General features: G+C 49.7%; 6 protein-coding genes across 6 annotated transcripts; 2 read left to right on the top strand and 4 right to left on the bottom strand.

The window, feature by feature from the left end:
- The first annotated feature begins 242 nt into the window (after positions 1–242).
- FOBCDRAFT_255080 (uncharacterized protein) lies at positions 243–901 on the top strand. Its single transcript, XM_059611159.1, has 2 exons — positions 243–545; positions 601–901. Exons 1-2 carry the CDS (start codon positions 293–295, stop codon positions 846–848), a joined length of 501 nt encoding a protein of 166 aa, XP_059466550.1. The 5' UTR covers positions 243–292; the 3' UTR covers positions 849–901.
- An 11-nt stretch (positions 902–912) lies between these two features.
- On the top strand, positions 913–1,743 carry FOBCDRAFT_255079 (uncharacterized protein; the record flags this gene model as incomplete). Its single annotated transcript, XM_031180822.3, has 2 exons — positions 913–1,381; positions 1,445–1,743. Exons 1-2 carry the CDS (start codon positions 1,129–1,131, stop codon positions 1,741–1,743), a joined length of 552 nt encoding a protein of 183 aa, XP_031041590.3. The 5' UTR covers positions 913–1,128.
- Positions 1,744–2,181: 438 nt separating this feature from the next.
- On the bottom strand, positions 2,182–4,836 carry FOBCDRAFT_922 (kinase-like domain-containing protein). The gene is made up of 5 exons (XM_059612263.1): positions 4,585–4,836; positions 4,128–4,516; positions 3,943–3,993; positions 3,547–3,791; positions 2,182–3,439 (listed from the first exon to the last, which is right to left on the bottom strand). Exons 1-5 carry the CDS (start codon positions 4,622–4,624, stop codon positions 2,386–2,388), a joined length of 1,779 nt encoding a protein of 592 aa, XP_059463777.1. The 5' UTR covers positions 4,625–4,836; the 3' UTR covers positions 2,182–2,385.
- Positions 4,837–8,048: 3,212 nt separating this feature from the next.
- Positions 8,049–9,733, bottom strand: FOBCDRAFT_235100 (major facilitator superfamily domain-containing protein; the record flags this gene model as incomplete). The annotated part of the gene is made up of 4 exons (XM_059610013.1): positions 8,049–8,521; positions 8,581–9,035; positions 9,109–9,575; positions 9,653–9,733. The coding sequence occupies 4 exons, from the start codon at positions 9,731–9,733 to the stop codon at positions 8,049–8,051; spliced, it is 1,476 nt and encodes a 491-aa protein (XP_059463776.1).
- A 2,100-nt stretch (positions 9,734–11,833) lies between these two features.
- Positions 11,834–12,893, bottom strand: FOBCDRAFT_889 (uncharacterized protein). Its single transcript, XM_031180809.3, has 2 exons — positions 12,550–12,893; positions 11,834–12,498 (listed from the first exon to the last, which is right to left on the bottom strand). The coding sequence occupies exons 1-2, from the start codon at positions 12,779–12,781 to the stop codon at positions 11,906–11,908; spliced, it is 825 nt and encodes a 274-aa protein (XP_031041577.2). The 5' UTR covers positions 12,782–12,893; the 3' UTR covers positions 11,834–11,905.
- A 578-nt stretch (positions 12,894–13,471) lies between these two features.
- On the bottom strand, positions 13,472–15,863 carry FOBCDRAFT_878 (uncharacterized protein). The gene has a single exon (XM_031180808.3). It carries the CDS (start codon positions 15,670–15,672, stop codon positions 13,576–13,578), a length of 2,097 nt encoding a protein of 698 aa, XP_031041576.2. The 5' UTR covers positions 15,673–15,863; the 3' UTR covers positions 13,472–13,575.
- Positions 15,864–16,717: the final 854 nt, after the last annotated feature.

The following is a 16,717-nucleotide window of genomic DNA, read 5'->3' as shown; positions in this document are numbered from 1 at the left end:
ACAGCCAAGCGATGCAAGTCAAGAATAGCGTCAATATCAAACGCCATCCGATCAGGCTTCACGGGAATAAAACGAAAGGTTTGCCTTGATCTACCGTAGAACCATCTCGTCGTTGGGCATGTATAAGTGTCCGAGCAGGCATGTCTCAATATTTGGCGTCTCAACCCGGGAGAAAAGCAACCATGTCAATCCGTGGCACTAAAAAGACCAGGACACGGAAGAGCAAACTCAGCTCCTTACTCACACAAACCAAACAATCAAACGCCATCCCCCCCCATTCAATTGGTCCATCATGAGTTCGTCTGATCTGGACGATATGTTACAAGCGCCAGACGCTACAGTCCGTGCCATTTTACGAGCTCTCTGCCAAGATAGTGGCACCCGATCCCGTGCGCTCAGTTACTTCGAGAGTCTGGAAGCTATCAATGATTCTTCCGAGACACGCAAACGCAAGGCGGAGGATGAGCTTAGCATCTGTGTCCAATGCGACGAGGCCTTTTACAGAAACGACAACAATGATAAAGAGGCTTGCTGCTACCATTGGGGTGAGGAATCAACGCCTTCAGCGCAGAAACACCAGAGCTGACATGCACGTTACAGGGGAGCTTGAGGTTGACTATGATGCCGACATTTGGGCAGACCACGACGAGAACTGCCACGGGACCATAGACACAGATTCAATGCGTGCAGAATACCCTGAAGGATTTGTTTGGACTTGCTGTGATAAACCAGGCGACGAAGCTGGCTGTACCTGGGGGCGGCATGAAGCTGATCCAACTAAATCAAGGAGAGAGTCGGGCGAAGAGCCAATTGATAGTGACGATTATGAGGATGGGGATGAAATTTAGGCAGTAAGGACCACAATGACTCCCAAATTCCGAATTCATCAAAAGACTTTTAAGTTTACTCTTTATGGTGATCATCGATTTGGGAGAATCTGGAAAGTTGAGATCATATCTCTACCCCTGCATATCATCACCCTGACACTAATAAAACAAGCTCCCAACTACCCCAACTTCAAGACGTCACTTGACTTATACCAAACAAGCACTCACTCACTCACTTACCCAGCTCACCCAACTCACTCAGTTCAACTCACCTCACACCAAAAACATATCAATCATCAAAATGTCCCTCACACTAGAACAAGAAATGGTCCATCTCGCACCAGAGCAACACGTCCGCGCAATCCTCCTCGCCCTTCTCGACGACCGCTCCGTCAAAGCCCGCGCCCTAAACCACTACCGCGCCCTCAAAGCCGCTGACAATCCAGTGACCGGCCTCAAGCGCAAAGCCATGAACGACTTGTTTGTCTGTGTTCAGTGTGACCAGGCGTTTACGCACGAAGATAACACTGAGACGTCGTGTCGTTATCATCCAGGTACGTTAACAAGCCCCTACTCTTCTGTGTGCATGTTTGTTGGGATGAAGCTGATGACGTTAGGGGAACTTGAAGTTGACGACACAGAGGATTTCTGGGCGGATCATGATGAGGATTGTCATGGGGAGATTGATACACCTGAGATGAGAGAGGAGATGCCTGATGGATTCCGGTGGACATGTTGCGACAAATTAGGTGGACGAAAAGGTTGTACCAAGGGAAAACATCAAGCTGATCCGGCAAAGTCGCAGAGAGGTGGAAATGTCCCGTCTGGCGGTGACCTGAGGAAGAACAATGGCGAACATTTACCTGTTTCAGATGAGGACACTGAAGAGGAGGAAGAAGGCGACGAGGAACATTGATTCAATCCAATTGTATAATTCGAAAATAAATCTACATCTCTAACATCCAAGCAAGTATATCTTCAGTCTTAAAACCGTGTCATTCAATACGTAAACGAGATCCCCAAACTCCCAACCTATGGATGATTGATATTGCACAACGCGATATTGCCACAACCTCTCCTCACGACATGAACAAAGATACACACAGAGAGAGATTATAAATACCAAGAGACAAGAGCCCTGCTGAATCATACATAGCCCCTGGCCTTTGACAAATATTACATGACATAAAACATTGCAGATAGTCTTGAGTCCTAAAATGACCCGGGCTGTATCGTTAGCCGTGCCAATCACCCGGTACTCCTTGCGCCTGAATGCACTTCAAATAATCTGTTTCCTCCTCTGCCATGCCGAATAAATGTGCCCCCGTGACGATATCTGGTGTCACTATCATCCTCCATCTTTCCAAGAACAAAAGTCAATGTGAAACTGTCACACCCCAGGCCCGTGGTCTTTAAGTCATCTATGTTGTTCAAACATAAAAGGAAGCTCTGAAGAGTGCCGCCGCAGAGGTGTTGGTCTTGGCGACACTGTACCATTGAGGCTAAAACGCTTGGGTGTTGTTCTTGAACCATCGGCTGAGTCTATATCATTGGGCTCCTATACCCCCATGACAGGAACCTTCTTGTTTCGCTTGCCCAGAAGGGTAGCGTTGTCCAGGTTGAGCTCGAATGCTCCTCGCTGGCGATTGCGCTCACGGACCTGCTGTCGAGCGGCCGCGGCGACTGTTGCCGAATGTTGGCCGTAACCTCTCTCAGCACGCTCCCGCTCACGACCCCGAGATTGTTGTTGTTGCTCTTGATCTCGGATGTTGGCCTTTCGCATACTTTGCTCAAGGGCCTGAGTCGCTGCGTTAGGCTTGGCAGCGGTGTTATCTTGACCATCGATCTGCATGACATCATCGTCTTCATCTTCCTCGTTGAGGCCACCGAGGAAGCGCGCTGGTGTGCCCTTGGGGCCGATCTGCGCTCTTCGCTTGCCCTCTTCCTCCTGACGATGAACAGCATAACCGACATCGAAGACCTCACGCAGGTTAACAGCGCCAGGAGATCGGAAGTCGTATCGCTTGCCAGACTCTTCGAATTTCGTAGCATCAAAGGCCCGGAGCATGCCATCAGCCTTCTTCATCTCATCTCGAGGAGTAGGTCCGTTTCCGGCGATCCATGGGTGAGCGAGGAACTCGGTAATCGTGAATCGCTTCTCAGGATCCACAGTCAAGAGATGGCTGATAAGATCCTGGGCAGACTTTGAGATCTCGTCCCACCATGGCGACAAGAAAGTGTACTGGCCCTTGGCGACTTTCTCAGTGAGCACCTCGATACTCTCATCATAGAATGGTGGGAAACCGCAAAGCAGAGTGTATAGCACACATCCTAGAGCCCACATATCGACTGACTTGGAGTATCGCTCGTCCTTTACGATCTCGGGTGCTGTGTAGCCAACAGTTCCACAGGGCGTCATGGTCTGGTTATCCCAGACAATCTTGGAGAGACCGAAATCGGCGATCTTGATGCGACCAATACCACCGGCACCTTGGCCGGGAATGAACTCGCCCTCGTCAACCTTGTCCTCATCGCCAGGCTGTTTGGGTTTCGGGTGCTTAGAAGGCACCATAGGAATGGGCTCAAACAGAATGTTCTCAGGCTTGATGTCACTGGTAGGGATGTTAGTGATGATTCCAAGGCCGTGCAGAGGCGAATGACGTCAGGAGGGGCATCACCACTTCTGACATCAAGCGGCCCAAAAAGAGTCATGACATACCGATGAACAACACCCTTCTCCTCGTGGAGATATTCAAGAGCCTTGGCCACCTGAACAATGACGTGTCGGGAAAGCTCCTCGCTAAAATATGTCAAGCGGACAATCTGGTGAAAAAGTTCACCACCTGGGGCAAGTTCCAGAATGATGTAATAATATTGCCTCGATTCGGAGAATTCGACGAGCTTAATAATATTGGGGTGGTCGAGTTGGCGCATAATCTGGACCTCCTTCAAGATATTTGATCGCTGCAGGAGTGTCAGTATTCTGCCTCGCATGTCCTCGAGTCTAAAGGCTGGCTATTCCCACCATCAAGACAGCAGGAACTGACTTCAGACGGGGACAGCGTTGGCCCAGACATAGGAAAGAAATAGTAACGTAAGGAGAATCTTCTCGCACCTCTGCTGCCTTCGGGACTTTCTTGAAGTCTGGATGTAAATGCTTATTGCCCTATGAAAGGGGACAACCCCGTGTTGGTAAATGGGGACCCAAAGAAAGAGAAAGCAGACGAATGAAAACCACAAGAAACATCAGAACAAAAGGAGATAGGGTGACAGATACAGACGACCCCGGTGTTTGCTTACCTGCATACTGTTCATCTCGTACTTGCGTACTACTTTGATAGCGACCTCGCCTTGCTGACCTGTTGTGTCGCGGGCACGGTAAACATTGCTGAAGGCACCATCACCCATCTTGTCGACGAGTTCCCAGCGCTCGAGGCCGGGGTAACGAGGGAATTTGCTCTTGCTGGCATTCTCCTCGGCAATAAGCTTGGCGAGCTTCTCATCGTCAACGCGCTTCTTGCTCTTGCTGCGTGCGTAATCGTCATCGCCATATTCGTTTCCGGGCTCTTGTGCCCGTGCGTAGTGGGTGTTACTGGGGTCTGATGCTGTCTTGTGCTGGACTGTGGGCGCCTGTTGCTGTTCTGTCTTGCGTGGAGCCTCTTCAGGAGCAGCGGCACGAGCTTGCTTGCCTAAGCAACCATTGTCAGCGACTGATAAAAACGGGCCAAACTTGGCAGAATAGTGGGTTAGAACATACCGTGCCGGATAAAGTTCTTGAGTTGCTGAATGGTAGACATGGCTGGAGAAATTGTCGCTTAGGCGCGACAGTCGCCTGTGAGAGAAAAGGTCGTGAGGCCTTGGGCCAACTCTGGTAGCAAGTAATGGGCGATTGGACGTCTTTGAGAGCAGTAGTTGCTTCTAATGTGTAGTGCAACCAAAAACGGGTTTCGTTGACCTAGCCTAGAGCTATTCCGTCTTGGAGTCGTAGCGAGTCGTGATCGTAAACGTGAGCTTTGTTTGGTGTGTCGCAAAGCGCGGGCAATATTATCATAAAAGACGAAATGGGATAGATTTCTTGACGGAAGCAGGAAAACAGGGTTGGACTGCTCTGTGGACGATGCGGGGTTTAGCAGGTCTACTCTAGCGGACGGGAGCGTTTCTTGTTTGACGTTTGATGTGAGGGTGTCGTAGAAAGTCGAGCAGTGAAGAGATGAGTAAGGGTTAACGTTGTGAGTCGAAAAGTGACACAGATGTTGAAGGATGGAGAAGAAAGAGAAAAGAGAAGTCGTCCCAAGGGAAGAAGCCAGGAAAAGGAAATCGATTGGGATAAAACTGCCTTGCGCTGGTTGCTTGTTTTTGTTCGAGGCAATGCAAGGCAAGGTCAGGTATGGTAAGGTAGAGCCTGGTTTCTTTTTGACGGGGGGAGGACCGAGATTTGAGAGGTGACGAAAGGGAAAGGGTGGGCAGCCCACTTGGAGTGGCAGCCCAGATTTTTAGCAGGATTCTAGGCCAACGCCAGGCGGATCGAGTGGGGATGGGGGGCGTTCCCAGCGGGAAACCTTGGAAGACACAGGGGTTTGTAGTCAATTCAGGGAGGAAATTGGCGGGAGTCGAGGAGCTGTGGTCTGGGGAGTGAGGTCACTGAGTGAACAAGAGAGGTCAATCTCGGAGACTATTGCCCTGAATGTACTGTATGCATGATTACAGCTGAAGCAGAGTATTTGTAAGACGCTGGCGAGTGAAGGTGAATGACGATGGCTGTCAAAGCTAAATAGACAACGAGGTAAATACAGTCCAGTCCAGTCCAGTCAGTCAGTAGTGGTGATAGCGGGGTATCCAATGAAGAGATTCGCTGTGACGTTGACAAGTTCAGCTCGTAAACAGAAATCTCGAGACGAGGGAAAAAAAAGAAAATAAACAGTCAAGATGTTGAGTTAAGGATAGAGCCTCATATTGACATAAAACGTGCCGACTAGACTCTATTCGAAGTCGTGGGCGTGTATTGTAGATGATAGACACACGATCAAGTCACCCAAAGCGTCAATCAGTACCAAAGTCCCCGCGATATCGTCACAGCCGCTAGAGTACTGATGCATCCCGTCCGTCACTGACGGCAATACAAAGATACAAAGCTGCCTGTGTCTCCCCCTAACGGAATGACACAAATCACCGCAGGCAGAGAGCAGAAGTGAGAGAAGGGGTCCAGGTGCACACCCACGCAGCGATGATGATGATGATGATGATGGCATCACCTCTCTCACCCATGCTCCGCGCTAGGGTGCCATGCCATGCCATGCATGTGCTTCGTCGCTTGTTAGTGGCATCATCGGTTTACCTTATCATTTACGCATATCTCGAGGCTAATACCTCATACCTACATCCGTCGTTTCTTTTTTGGAAAAAAATCCATCATGACTACAGCAACGATTCGATAGACAATCCATGCATTGGAGATAATTATTGCTTGTACGTAAATGGTGCTCCTGGCGAGATCTCCGCCCTATGACGCTGGTGACGACATCACGCTCTCTGAGAGTGGATATCTGAAGATGCCAGCGCCCAATTAGAGGATCTAGAGCCCTGCGATGTCTTGGCTTGGTGGCGGCTGTTCCAGTGGGTTGGCTGCTGAGAATGAAATCACAGCAAGCTGGAGCTTCACTCACTGCAAGGTTCCCCAGGCCGGAATCATCCATCAACGGATGGAGTTTAATCTCGTACAAGAGATGAGTTTCTCGTGATGGTCTGACTGAATTCGAAACCGTCTATTTATTGAGTTTGATTGATAACGCGAGCCTCCACCTCCAGAGTCACTCACTCCACAAACTGATGTTCGTGTCCATCGTACTGTAACACTATTTCACATCATTACTTTTTCCTTTTCATATCCGTCGTATCACCTCAGGGCAGATCTGTTCCTCAACGAGTCAGAGAAAGCCACCTGTATCGCAATACTTATTCTCCCTCAGCTGGATTGCTTCACTTTTGACAAGAATGGAAAATGTTGACCCGAGATGCTGATCATGACGATACTGCACCTGATACTGTACAACCACTCAATTTCATCCACCGTCTATTATTATCTCTTGTCTTCCATCTAGACAAATGCAGCCAGTCTCAAAACAGGCTTTTAAATTCGACCTGGACTGGGCTGGCTGCTGACAGTACAACACCACTCGGACGTTACTTGGCTTTATGCTATGTTAGCTGCTGGCCCGGTCTGGATCTCTATTTCAGACCCTGGCTGCATATTACTAACATGCCAAGGCTGCTCATATTCCCTCTTGATTGGATTTCCTCGGAACCTAACGTCTTCCCAGGGCTTATAGCTCACCTGTTAATGGGAACATATGCTCCGTATTGAAAAGCAAAAAAACTCATCGCAAAATTCGATGAAACAGCGTGGACAATGCTGGTTATCCCTCATCCATCCTTGGTTTGTACAGTATGGGCTTAGCTTATCCGGGCTGTAAGAAGCTCTGTGCGAGGGTCTAGACCACGATAGCCAGGGATTCATGGTGTTGTCAGTAGGCACACCGATGGGACGCCCGAAACGACTCTGGGCCATGTGCTCTAGCCTTTCTCATAAGCGCCGTGACGCGGCAGTGAGTTCTGATAATTATTTCCGCTGCCTAATTGAAGCTCGTGAGGTCATTACGCGGCTAGCAGCATTACTGATATCATCCAGCTTAAACTCTCATAATGGTGGTGTCTCAGCTATACTGACCAGGGGTTTCGAGACTGCTACAGAAACCCTGATTTGATGCTTGTTGGTTGGATGCCGTTCCTGGAACTTTGTCTCCATCAGGATCTCGGCACTTGGAGACAAGCGATTTTGACTTCAGACCCTAGGGGAGGTAAGAAAACTTGGGACCTTGACCCTGAGTGACAGAAAGACTTAGGTAAGCTGTCATAATTTTAGGAGGGCTTTTGCAAAGTTTATTTTGTCATTTAGAATGAAAGTCCTAAGTTTTCTTGGTCCAAGGAGAGACCCTGTCTCTTGGTACCGATGAACAAATTACTGGTTCTTGAATCTTCTTTCTTCAACAGATTGACTCATTGAGATATGATTCAGCTGGGTAGCATTGGAGTTCATCGTGCGAGAACCACTCATTATTCCCTGGTGTAAGAACCGAAACATCGTCATCACGCAATATGAACAGACTCGACCTTTGAATTCATTGAATAATTCATAACATAACATATCATGAAGAACATGTCTTCCTATAACTTATAGCATCGATAAGGCACTGCGCGACTTTCGGCATATTCCCTCAACTGCCGATTCTTCCAACCATAGAACATCCTCAGACCCAGGGCCACAACTGACACAAACAGCAACAGAGCCGCATTGACCCAGTGCCCTGTCGTGAATCCTCCTTCTCGCTGTGAGGTCTGGTAGATCCAAACACCAGGGATCTGTCCAATTCCTCCGCCGAGACTAACGTTGAGGGCAATGGCAAGACCGGTAGAGGCCGTCGTAAACACATTGGAGCTGAGCCATCCCAGCATGGGTGGCATGCATGCAAAGGAGCCGGCCGTTGCCATTATTAAACCTCCGTAGCGGGCTGCATAGGCGTCGGCCGGGAGCGCAGCCGATATAATGAAGCCAATAGCGCCCACGGCTGCAGCCATGGCCGTGTGAACGCCTCGGGCGTTGAAATGGTCCGCCGACCAAGCCACCAAAACCTGGCAGACTGTTGTGCACGGTCAGTTTTGCTAACTTCTTAAAGCCAAGAAAGCAGGCTCAACTTACCATAAGCAATGGCCCACGGAGGCACCGTCATCAACTGTGCTTTCAAGTCGAAATATCCCAAACCAACGGTGATTGAGGGCGCAAACAAACTCAAACTCGCGAATGCCGGCCCAGACGCAAAGTAAATTGCATAATGCGCATACAATCGCCAGTCCATCAGGGTTTCCTTGGCTTCTGCCCAGTTCATCGTCGGATGCGATTCCTTAGAACCCTCATAGTACAATCGATGAATAGCCATATCCTTCTCTGCTTCAGATAACCATTTTGCCCGCTCCGGATAATCGGGTAGGAAGAAGAGAACCAGGAAGGCGGCTAGGCAAGACGGGATGCCCTCAATGATGAAGAGCCAGCGCCAGCCAGAGAGACCAGCTGTGCCGTTCATGTGGCCGATGCCATAGGCAATTGCGCCGCCAAATGCGCCGGCAAGAGTGGCAGATGCGAGGATGAATGCGACGCTGAAGGTTCGAAGTTAGCATCTCGACCGTTGGGCCACGACAGCTGGTAAAGCTTGGACATGGAAAGACTTACCGAACACTGCGCTCATCATGCTTGTACCAAAATGTCAAGTAGTATACCAACCCAGGAAACAACCCAGCTTCGAAAACACCCAGTAGGAATCGCACAGCTGTAACACTGCCGAAGTTGTTGGTGGCAGCCGTCAATATCGTCATTGCACCCCAGCAAAACATGAGAAAAGCGAGCCAACGGCTGGGTCGCAATTTCTTGAGTAGCATGTTACTTGGAACTTCGAACACCGCATAGGATACGAGGAAGACCATGAGGGAGATAACGAATTGGTGGTCGGTCATGTTGGTCTCGCGCTGCATATCGTTGTTGGTCGACGAATTGAGGATCATGGCATTTCCGATATTCGTTCGATCGAGGAAGGATAAGAAATAGATGGCGCCTGATAGTGGGATGATGCGTAGGTCTTGTTTCCAGAGAAGACCCTTCTCGAGGGGGCTTATAGCGTCGCCATAGTGAACGTGAGCGTCCTAGGAGACGTAATGTTAGTATTCGCGACGTTGGTGGCATGCGCACAAGTTGCGCAGAGGGTGAGGAGGGTATTCACAACGTCTTTTCCGAGAGTCGAATCGACATCGTCAACGGCGGCCGGAGGAGGGAACGGCACGGGAATGGGGACCTTTTCCATTTCCACGTCGCTCGACATCCGGCCTGTGGCTACTCAGTGGCCGTGATGCGACGAGATGGAAGAAGATGGTGTTTGTTTTTCGATGTCGTCGATGGAACGGTTCGAGAAGAGTTGAGATCGGCAGGAGGGGGCGAATAGATGATCGGTTCGTTTTCCGTCTTGTGATACCGTCAAGAGCCGAGGGTGGTTTGTTTGTGGTTGTTGCTATTGAGATAAGATATGGACTGGACAAAAGAAAAGAAAAGAAAAGAGATGAGAGATGAGAGATAAACGCCAAGAATGATCAAGACCGGGTTACGGACGGATATATATGGATGAATGTATATATCTCAGACCTAGACCCAGACCCTGGACCCCTCAGGGAAGAAGGAGATGAGCTGGATGTAATAAAGGGAACTGAGGCGGAGCGAGGCGCCTTCCCAGTGATTGGAGTCAATCGGATCGGAAGTAATGCAGAAGTGGGTGGGTAAGTTGGTTTAAGGTAGAGGAAGTGCACCAATGGATTGAGTTTAAATTTTCTGGGCGTTTTGCACTCTTGACTCTTTTTGGGTTGGCAATTGTACACGACCTGGAAATAAGAGACGAGGAGGGAGTACAAGCACAAGCACAAGCAATGAGCACGAGACAGTCTTGGTCTTGTCTTGTTCTTGGTATTGGTCTTGGGAGCCAACAGAAGACAAGCAACAAAATGCGGGGAGGGGGGAGACTTTGACTTTTAAACAAGCTTCGCTTCCAGATGCAGATGCAGATGCAGCTGCGGATTCTCTCACATTCTGACACTCACTGACTGAATCTATTCAATGCATCCATCCGCTACCCTCGCTCGCTCGCTCGGCAAAACGAGAGGATCCACCGCCCGCTGATCAGATCACCACTCGGACTACTCCAATGACTCGCAGTGGCGCCATGAATGGGGTACTATTTGACTCTTGTTTGAAGATGTTATCTTGAGCAAAGAATGCACCTTTCCTTCACTAGTTAACCTTGTACGCATCCCGTATTAATGCGCTGTGTTGTCCTGTAAGCTCACCTTTTCCGGCCTGAACAACTCATCACTCTCAGTAAGCAGCACAGCACAGCACAGCACAACACGACACTCTCATCTTCAAACGGTTACACCCGTCACTCTTCCCCGTAACTGCAACTGTAAATGTAACAGTGAATTCAATGCAAATGCCCCAAGGTAACTCTACCCGCGCTCATCGCGGGAATACAAACGATCTTCTGTCTTTTTTTCGCTTCTGTCTCCCCACTCTTTATGATCTTCACTCGTATATCCGAGCTGATGGTCCAGTCCAACAAGGTGAAATTCTAAATCCAAGGCAAACGAAAAACTTGAAGCATATGAAAGAAAAGTCTTATCAAAACAGGCGGAGGCTCCGCTTCGGCAATCCTACTCTAACCCTTCAGCACGTAAACTGTGACTGTGACACCAAAGACCACCCCAAACCAAGCGGGGGCATAGGACAGGGAATAATTGAACAAGAGGTGCCCAATGCGTGATGAATTCTCAATTTTCAACAGTAGCCGCCATAATGGCCCGATTATACAAAACTTTTCTTTCATAGTTTGCGTCTGTATCCTTACCAATCACTCAATTTCTGTTTCTCATAGATTCAAATTTTCGCTTGACGGCCCTTTTCTCTGTGTTCCACAGCTCCGAGTTGCTCTCCCAAAGAGGCAGATTCTTCGGCTCCGGGCCGGCCGGTCGATGGCCCGATGCCGGAGTGCTTCTGTCCTGGGGGGACAGCTTAGACGTGAAGATCATTTGCTTGTTCGCAAATCACAGTAAGCCGTGTTGTCCTATTAGAGCCTGTAATTCCTAGATAGGTATCCCGAAGAAGAAACAGGTCACGAATTGAGTCTGCGCCATGCAACCCAACGCACGGCACATCCTCTCCAACATCGCGAATCTTGGTAAAGGGTGTCCGACCTCGGGTTTGTGTTGTATCCAGCTGATCAATTGATATTGAGTATCTTCCAGTATCTGACTAAACCATCGGCAAGTTGTTTACAAAGCCCGAGATCCCTGATGCCTGACATGATCAGCCAGTCTGTCACCAATGTTGCATCAGCCAATTCGACTTCAGGTCACTTGACTGTTGAAGCTGCATGATGACGTTCATTCGAAATAACTGATAAAACTATGCCTTTAATTCCGTACATCCGGAACTAATTCTCCTCCGTTTCTTCCTCTGAGCGCCACAGGAACCATGCGATGACCATGCAGAGCTTTAACCCTGCGGCGATCCATAAGGCTCCCGCAATGCCGACAGAGCTTTGCGCAAACAACCCGCCGGCTATCACACCGACAAGTAGTAGCGTCGGCGCAGCTGCTCGCTGATTCCTCGACACGTTGTCCAATGCGAACAGCTCTTTGTCGGAGAACAAGTCGCAATACACACTTGTCAGGACCAGGCTGATAAGAGCGTTCTGCCTCAGAGCTCGACTTGCTACAGCTTGTCCACAGCTCTGGAAGGCCATGAGAGCGATTGGCACTAGTACATTCCATGCCAGGCTATCCGTGTTCGGGCCAGGCGGTCGCAAGGTGACGATCAACGCAGCTGCGCTTGTGAGAAGGGCCTGGATTGTAAAAGATGCACAGAGAACCCAGCGACGTCTAGGAGAGACAAGCCGATGGAAGCGAGCAAATAGGAAAGAGCCGAGACAGAAAGATGCGATAGACAGAGCGGATTTGTATAGACGAGGGCCAGGAGTCGATGTCGCGAAGCTTGCCAGCCCGAGACCGACATATACAGTGTTTCCTGATTCCTATTAGCCATCGATCTTCTTAGTCGTTGCTATAAGTTACTGACCTGTCTGCATAGACACGAATGTTCCCCAGACCTGGATAGAGGAGCTGTCGAGAAGTCCAGTTACGACATAACAGGCCAGTAACACGGCATCGGCCCACGAACAAGAGACATCATGTTGTAAACGCTCCTTCCAAGACTTCTTCTGGGGTCTAGAGAGTGACGATCCCAATAGTGGTGTTTCCTCGTCTCTCACAACGGTGTTGCGAACACCACGATCTACCGCCCTTACCATGACGCCGACGACCGCGTACTTGTCGCCTGTCCCTTAAGCAAACGTCTCGAACTCTCAATTAGAGTCAAGTTATCAGAGTGATAGGCTTAATTGAGTGAAATAACTATGGTTGAGGAAGAAGTTTGAGAGGAAGCGAAGTTGAAAGAAAGATTTGGTGCTAAAGACCCCTATGACGCCAGCCGCGCCAAACGATATCCACTTACGGTTCCAAGTAAACCGCCGAGATGATCCCAACTGTCGGTTACAACAGTGGATTTAACGGCCGATGGGACGTTAAAGAGCCATATCAGTCGATTGCCGATATTACTTACGCGAAATGGAAACTTCAGTCGAAGTCTTTTTACTATTCTTGTAAGTCGAATTTGCAGCGTCGTTGGTCATAAAATCCCGTCCAAGACGATGACGGCATCACCGAGAGTAGTTGATTAAACCAAAGTTAAACAAATCCAGCTCGGTTTTCTCAGCGCAATGTGGAAGATTCCGAAATTTGATAACAATGACATTCGATGTTAGATCCGCACATTTTTAAACTTCAAGCTGGGCAGAGATAGTCATTCACATCCATGATTAACAAGTAGCTCTTTCCAGACAACTCTTGTCTCCTATTCACACTCTAGATTTCGAGCATCATGTCTTATAATTCCAAGTATTCATGTCAAGTATAAACAAAGCCTCCATAGCGTATCTTGTATATGACACGCGGGCTGTTAAAGATAAAGTACTATATACAAGAACGAATAATTGTCAGGCACACATGCGATTTCATGTACTGCTAATGATAATTGAACCAGCCACTAGTATCCAGGGGCAGCAGTAGCAGTAACATAGACAGTCTGGGTAACGGTCTTAGCTACACACTCCTTCTTGGAAAAGGGGGAGCTGGGGCGGCGAGTATGAGTGCGGGTTCGAGTGCGAGTGCGGCGGCCAGAAGACTTGTTAGCCTTGGTGGGTGCCTGAGTGGTAACTGGGGAGTTCCCGGAGGCTTCCTCATTGCAGTCATCTTCACCATCGGCGGAGGTGGGGATAGTCTCAACAGGGGCAGCGATCTCGGTAGAGACCTGGGTAGCAACAGGGGCGTTACCGGACTCTTGCTCATCACAATCGTCCTCGCCGTCGGTGGGCTTGGACGCGGTAGGAGCGGCCTTGGTAGGAGCCTCGGTGGTAGCAGGCTCGTTGTCACCATCCACAGGGGCAGCGGGGGCAGACGGCTTGATGACAACTGAGGAAGGCTTCTCAGCAGCAGCAGCAGACGAAGTGACCTCAGTTGGTGCAGAGAGAACATCAGTCACAGAGTCAGGGACTGTAGCGAAAGAGGGACGAGGCGCACCCTCAGGGACGTCAGACTCAGCAGAGGAAACCTCAGCACCAGCAGCAGCCTCGGCAGTAGAAGGCTTAGCAGCACCAGCATTAGGAGTCTTGGTAGCAGCAGGTTGAGCGACAGCAGTAGAAGCCTTGGTAGTAGATCCAGAGCCGGATCCAGAGCCACTGCCGTTGGAAATACAAGCGAAAGAGATCTTCTTGACATCAGCAGCCTGGGTAGGGCCACTGAGAGACCAAGCCATGTTGACATAGGGCCAGCAGATACGGCCATCAGACATAGTGACCATGTCACCAGCAACGTAGGTATCCTCAGAGGTGATGGCAGAGCCAATCTTCTTGCCCTTGCTGTCGACAGCCTGGAACTTGGTACCAGCAAACTTGCCCTTGCAGCCCATGGCCTCGAACTCGCAGACGGGGTTGGAGATCTCCTCCCAGGTAACAAGAGCAGTGGAAGCATCGAAGGTAGCAACGTGAGCGTTGGAGCAGTCGTTGGCACCATCAGTCACCCAGTTGACTTGGCTGTCACCATCCTTGGCGCCAACCTTGGACGAAGCCTGCTCGCCAATAAGTGTCTTCTTGTCAGAGAACAGAGCAATGGCAACGTTGCGGTTGTTGGTACGGTTCTCAGCGTGAGTGTAGCCCTCACCCATCCAGTCGTTGAGAGTAAGATCGATAGCACCACGAGAAACCCAGGAGAAGATGTAAGAGTCAGCACCAATGAAGCGAGCGAGAGAGCTGTAAGAGCCACTCATTCCACCCATGGGCTCGTTACTAGCACCGTTGATGACGTGCTCGTTGGAGACCTTGACACCGTTGTTGCTCATGCCCTGAGTCTCGGTGTTCAACCAGATAGCACCCTGGTCTTCGGAGCAAAGTGAAGCGAAAGGGGGCTCGTCGGCGGCTTCGAAGGCAATACCGGTGTTATGGGAGCAGCCCCATGAAGAAGAAGCGCCCTGGATCTCCTCAACCTTACCCTCAGGGGTGATGTAGCGGATGGCATCACCAAAGTGACCGGAAGCATCGCCACTGTAAGAGGTGACAACGATGTAGGCGGCATAGTAGCCAGCCTTCTCGGAGAAGACGAGATCACCGTTGATGTCAGGAGAAGCCAGAGCATTTCCTGAGAAGCCAGAGCCTCCAAGGAGAGTTCGGAAAGCCTGCTTGCCATTGGTGTACTTGTAGATCACAGGAAGAGGATCCTTGGACTCTCCAGAAACAACCTCGTTGGTCAGGAGAGCGAAACCATCGTTGTGGGCAACGAGACCACCGGCCTCCTTGCCGTTCTTGACAGTAACAGGAGATCCAACAGCAGCAAAGGTCTTGGGGTCAACACCCTGGATGTGGACACCGGTACCACTGGCATCGAGGTAAGCCAGGAAAGCAGTCTTTCCATCAGGAGAGACGGCAAAGGGAGTTCGGCGATGGTGGGGAAGACCAGTCCAGTAAGCTTCCTTGACGGGGTTGAAAGAGGCACCCAAGGTGAGGGTATCGACGTGGTTCTCGAGCGAGGAGGAGGTGAGTTGGGCAGCAGCCAGCGCCAGGCCGGCAGCGAAAGTGAGAAGACGAGACATTGTGATGTTGGCTTAGAGGTCAAGCAAGGAACGAATGTATTCGGTTGGAATAGTGTACGAAAAAGAACGTATGTAGTCAGAATGGTAATGAATGAATAGAGCAAAAGAATGTAAAGAGGACTAGACCCCAGGTCAGTTATCCAAGCCAGCAGTGAGTGAAGCTATCGTCTCTCTGTCTTCCATTCAAGCTGGAGAGCAGCATCTCTTATAAGTTAAAAAGCCGAACCCATGCTATCCTACCCCAACGCAATGAACCAAGCTAACCATGTTTGAAGACGAGCTGAGAGCGGTGGAAAAACTCCAGAACTATCTGCCCGTATGGTGACCACTCATAGATGGTGAATGGATGGTGGAACATCAAACAGGCACCGATTGAGGGGTGATCAAGCACAGACTTTGTGTTTCAAACCCCTGGTGAAGAAGCTAGTGTCGAGGAAACCTTTCCTAAAGTTGCTGGATTTGGGAATAAAGCTCCTAATGAATCCTTGCCAGGTCTCGTGTCTCATTAGGTTGGTGAAACTCCGGATGTAAAGTGAAAGGGTTGTGGTCGTTTGTCTTATCTGATGGCCATGACGATCTTCGGCAGTTGTCAGCCTTGTGAGAGACAGCTCAATCAACACTGACAACAAGTTAGATGAGTACATGACTATTGCCTGGGTGACTTGATATCCATTGAGCATTGTAAAGCATCAGGAGGGTTGTATCACAGGAGACAATGCCTGTTGTCGAAAGCTGACATGCTGGAAGACAGTGTTTGAAGACCCGAGGGAAGTCGAAGCTATACGCGGACTCAGGTGTCATCCTTGCTCCTTCGCCCGTTTCTCAGAATTTGCCATGGACGTTGTATCCTTTCCTCGCCTAGCCTTATTAATAAGCGGCACAGCTCCAGTATTTCCCATCACCATGGTTTCAGAATTCAAGAAATGTGAGAACAGCCGATAGTGGGCAGATCTGATAGAAACTCCCCGAGAGAGAAGCAAAAGGATCGTCACGAATGGACAGCAAAACAGATGAAAGACATGATACAGGGGTGATTGACTAGTGA

This window comes from Fusarium oxysporum, chromosome I (assembly GCF_013085055.1).
Source record: "Fusarium oxysporum Fo47 chromosome I, complete sequence".
Classification (NCBI taxonomy): domain Eukaryota; kingdom Fungi; phylum Ascomycota; class Sordariomycetes; order Hypocreales; family Nectriaceae; genus Fusarium; species Fusarium oxysporum.
The sequence above is the reverse complement of the archived record's forward strand: the minus strand, read 5'-3'. Positions and strand labels throughout refer to the sequence as shown.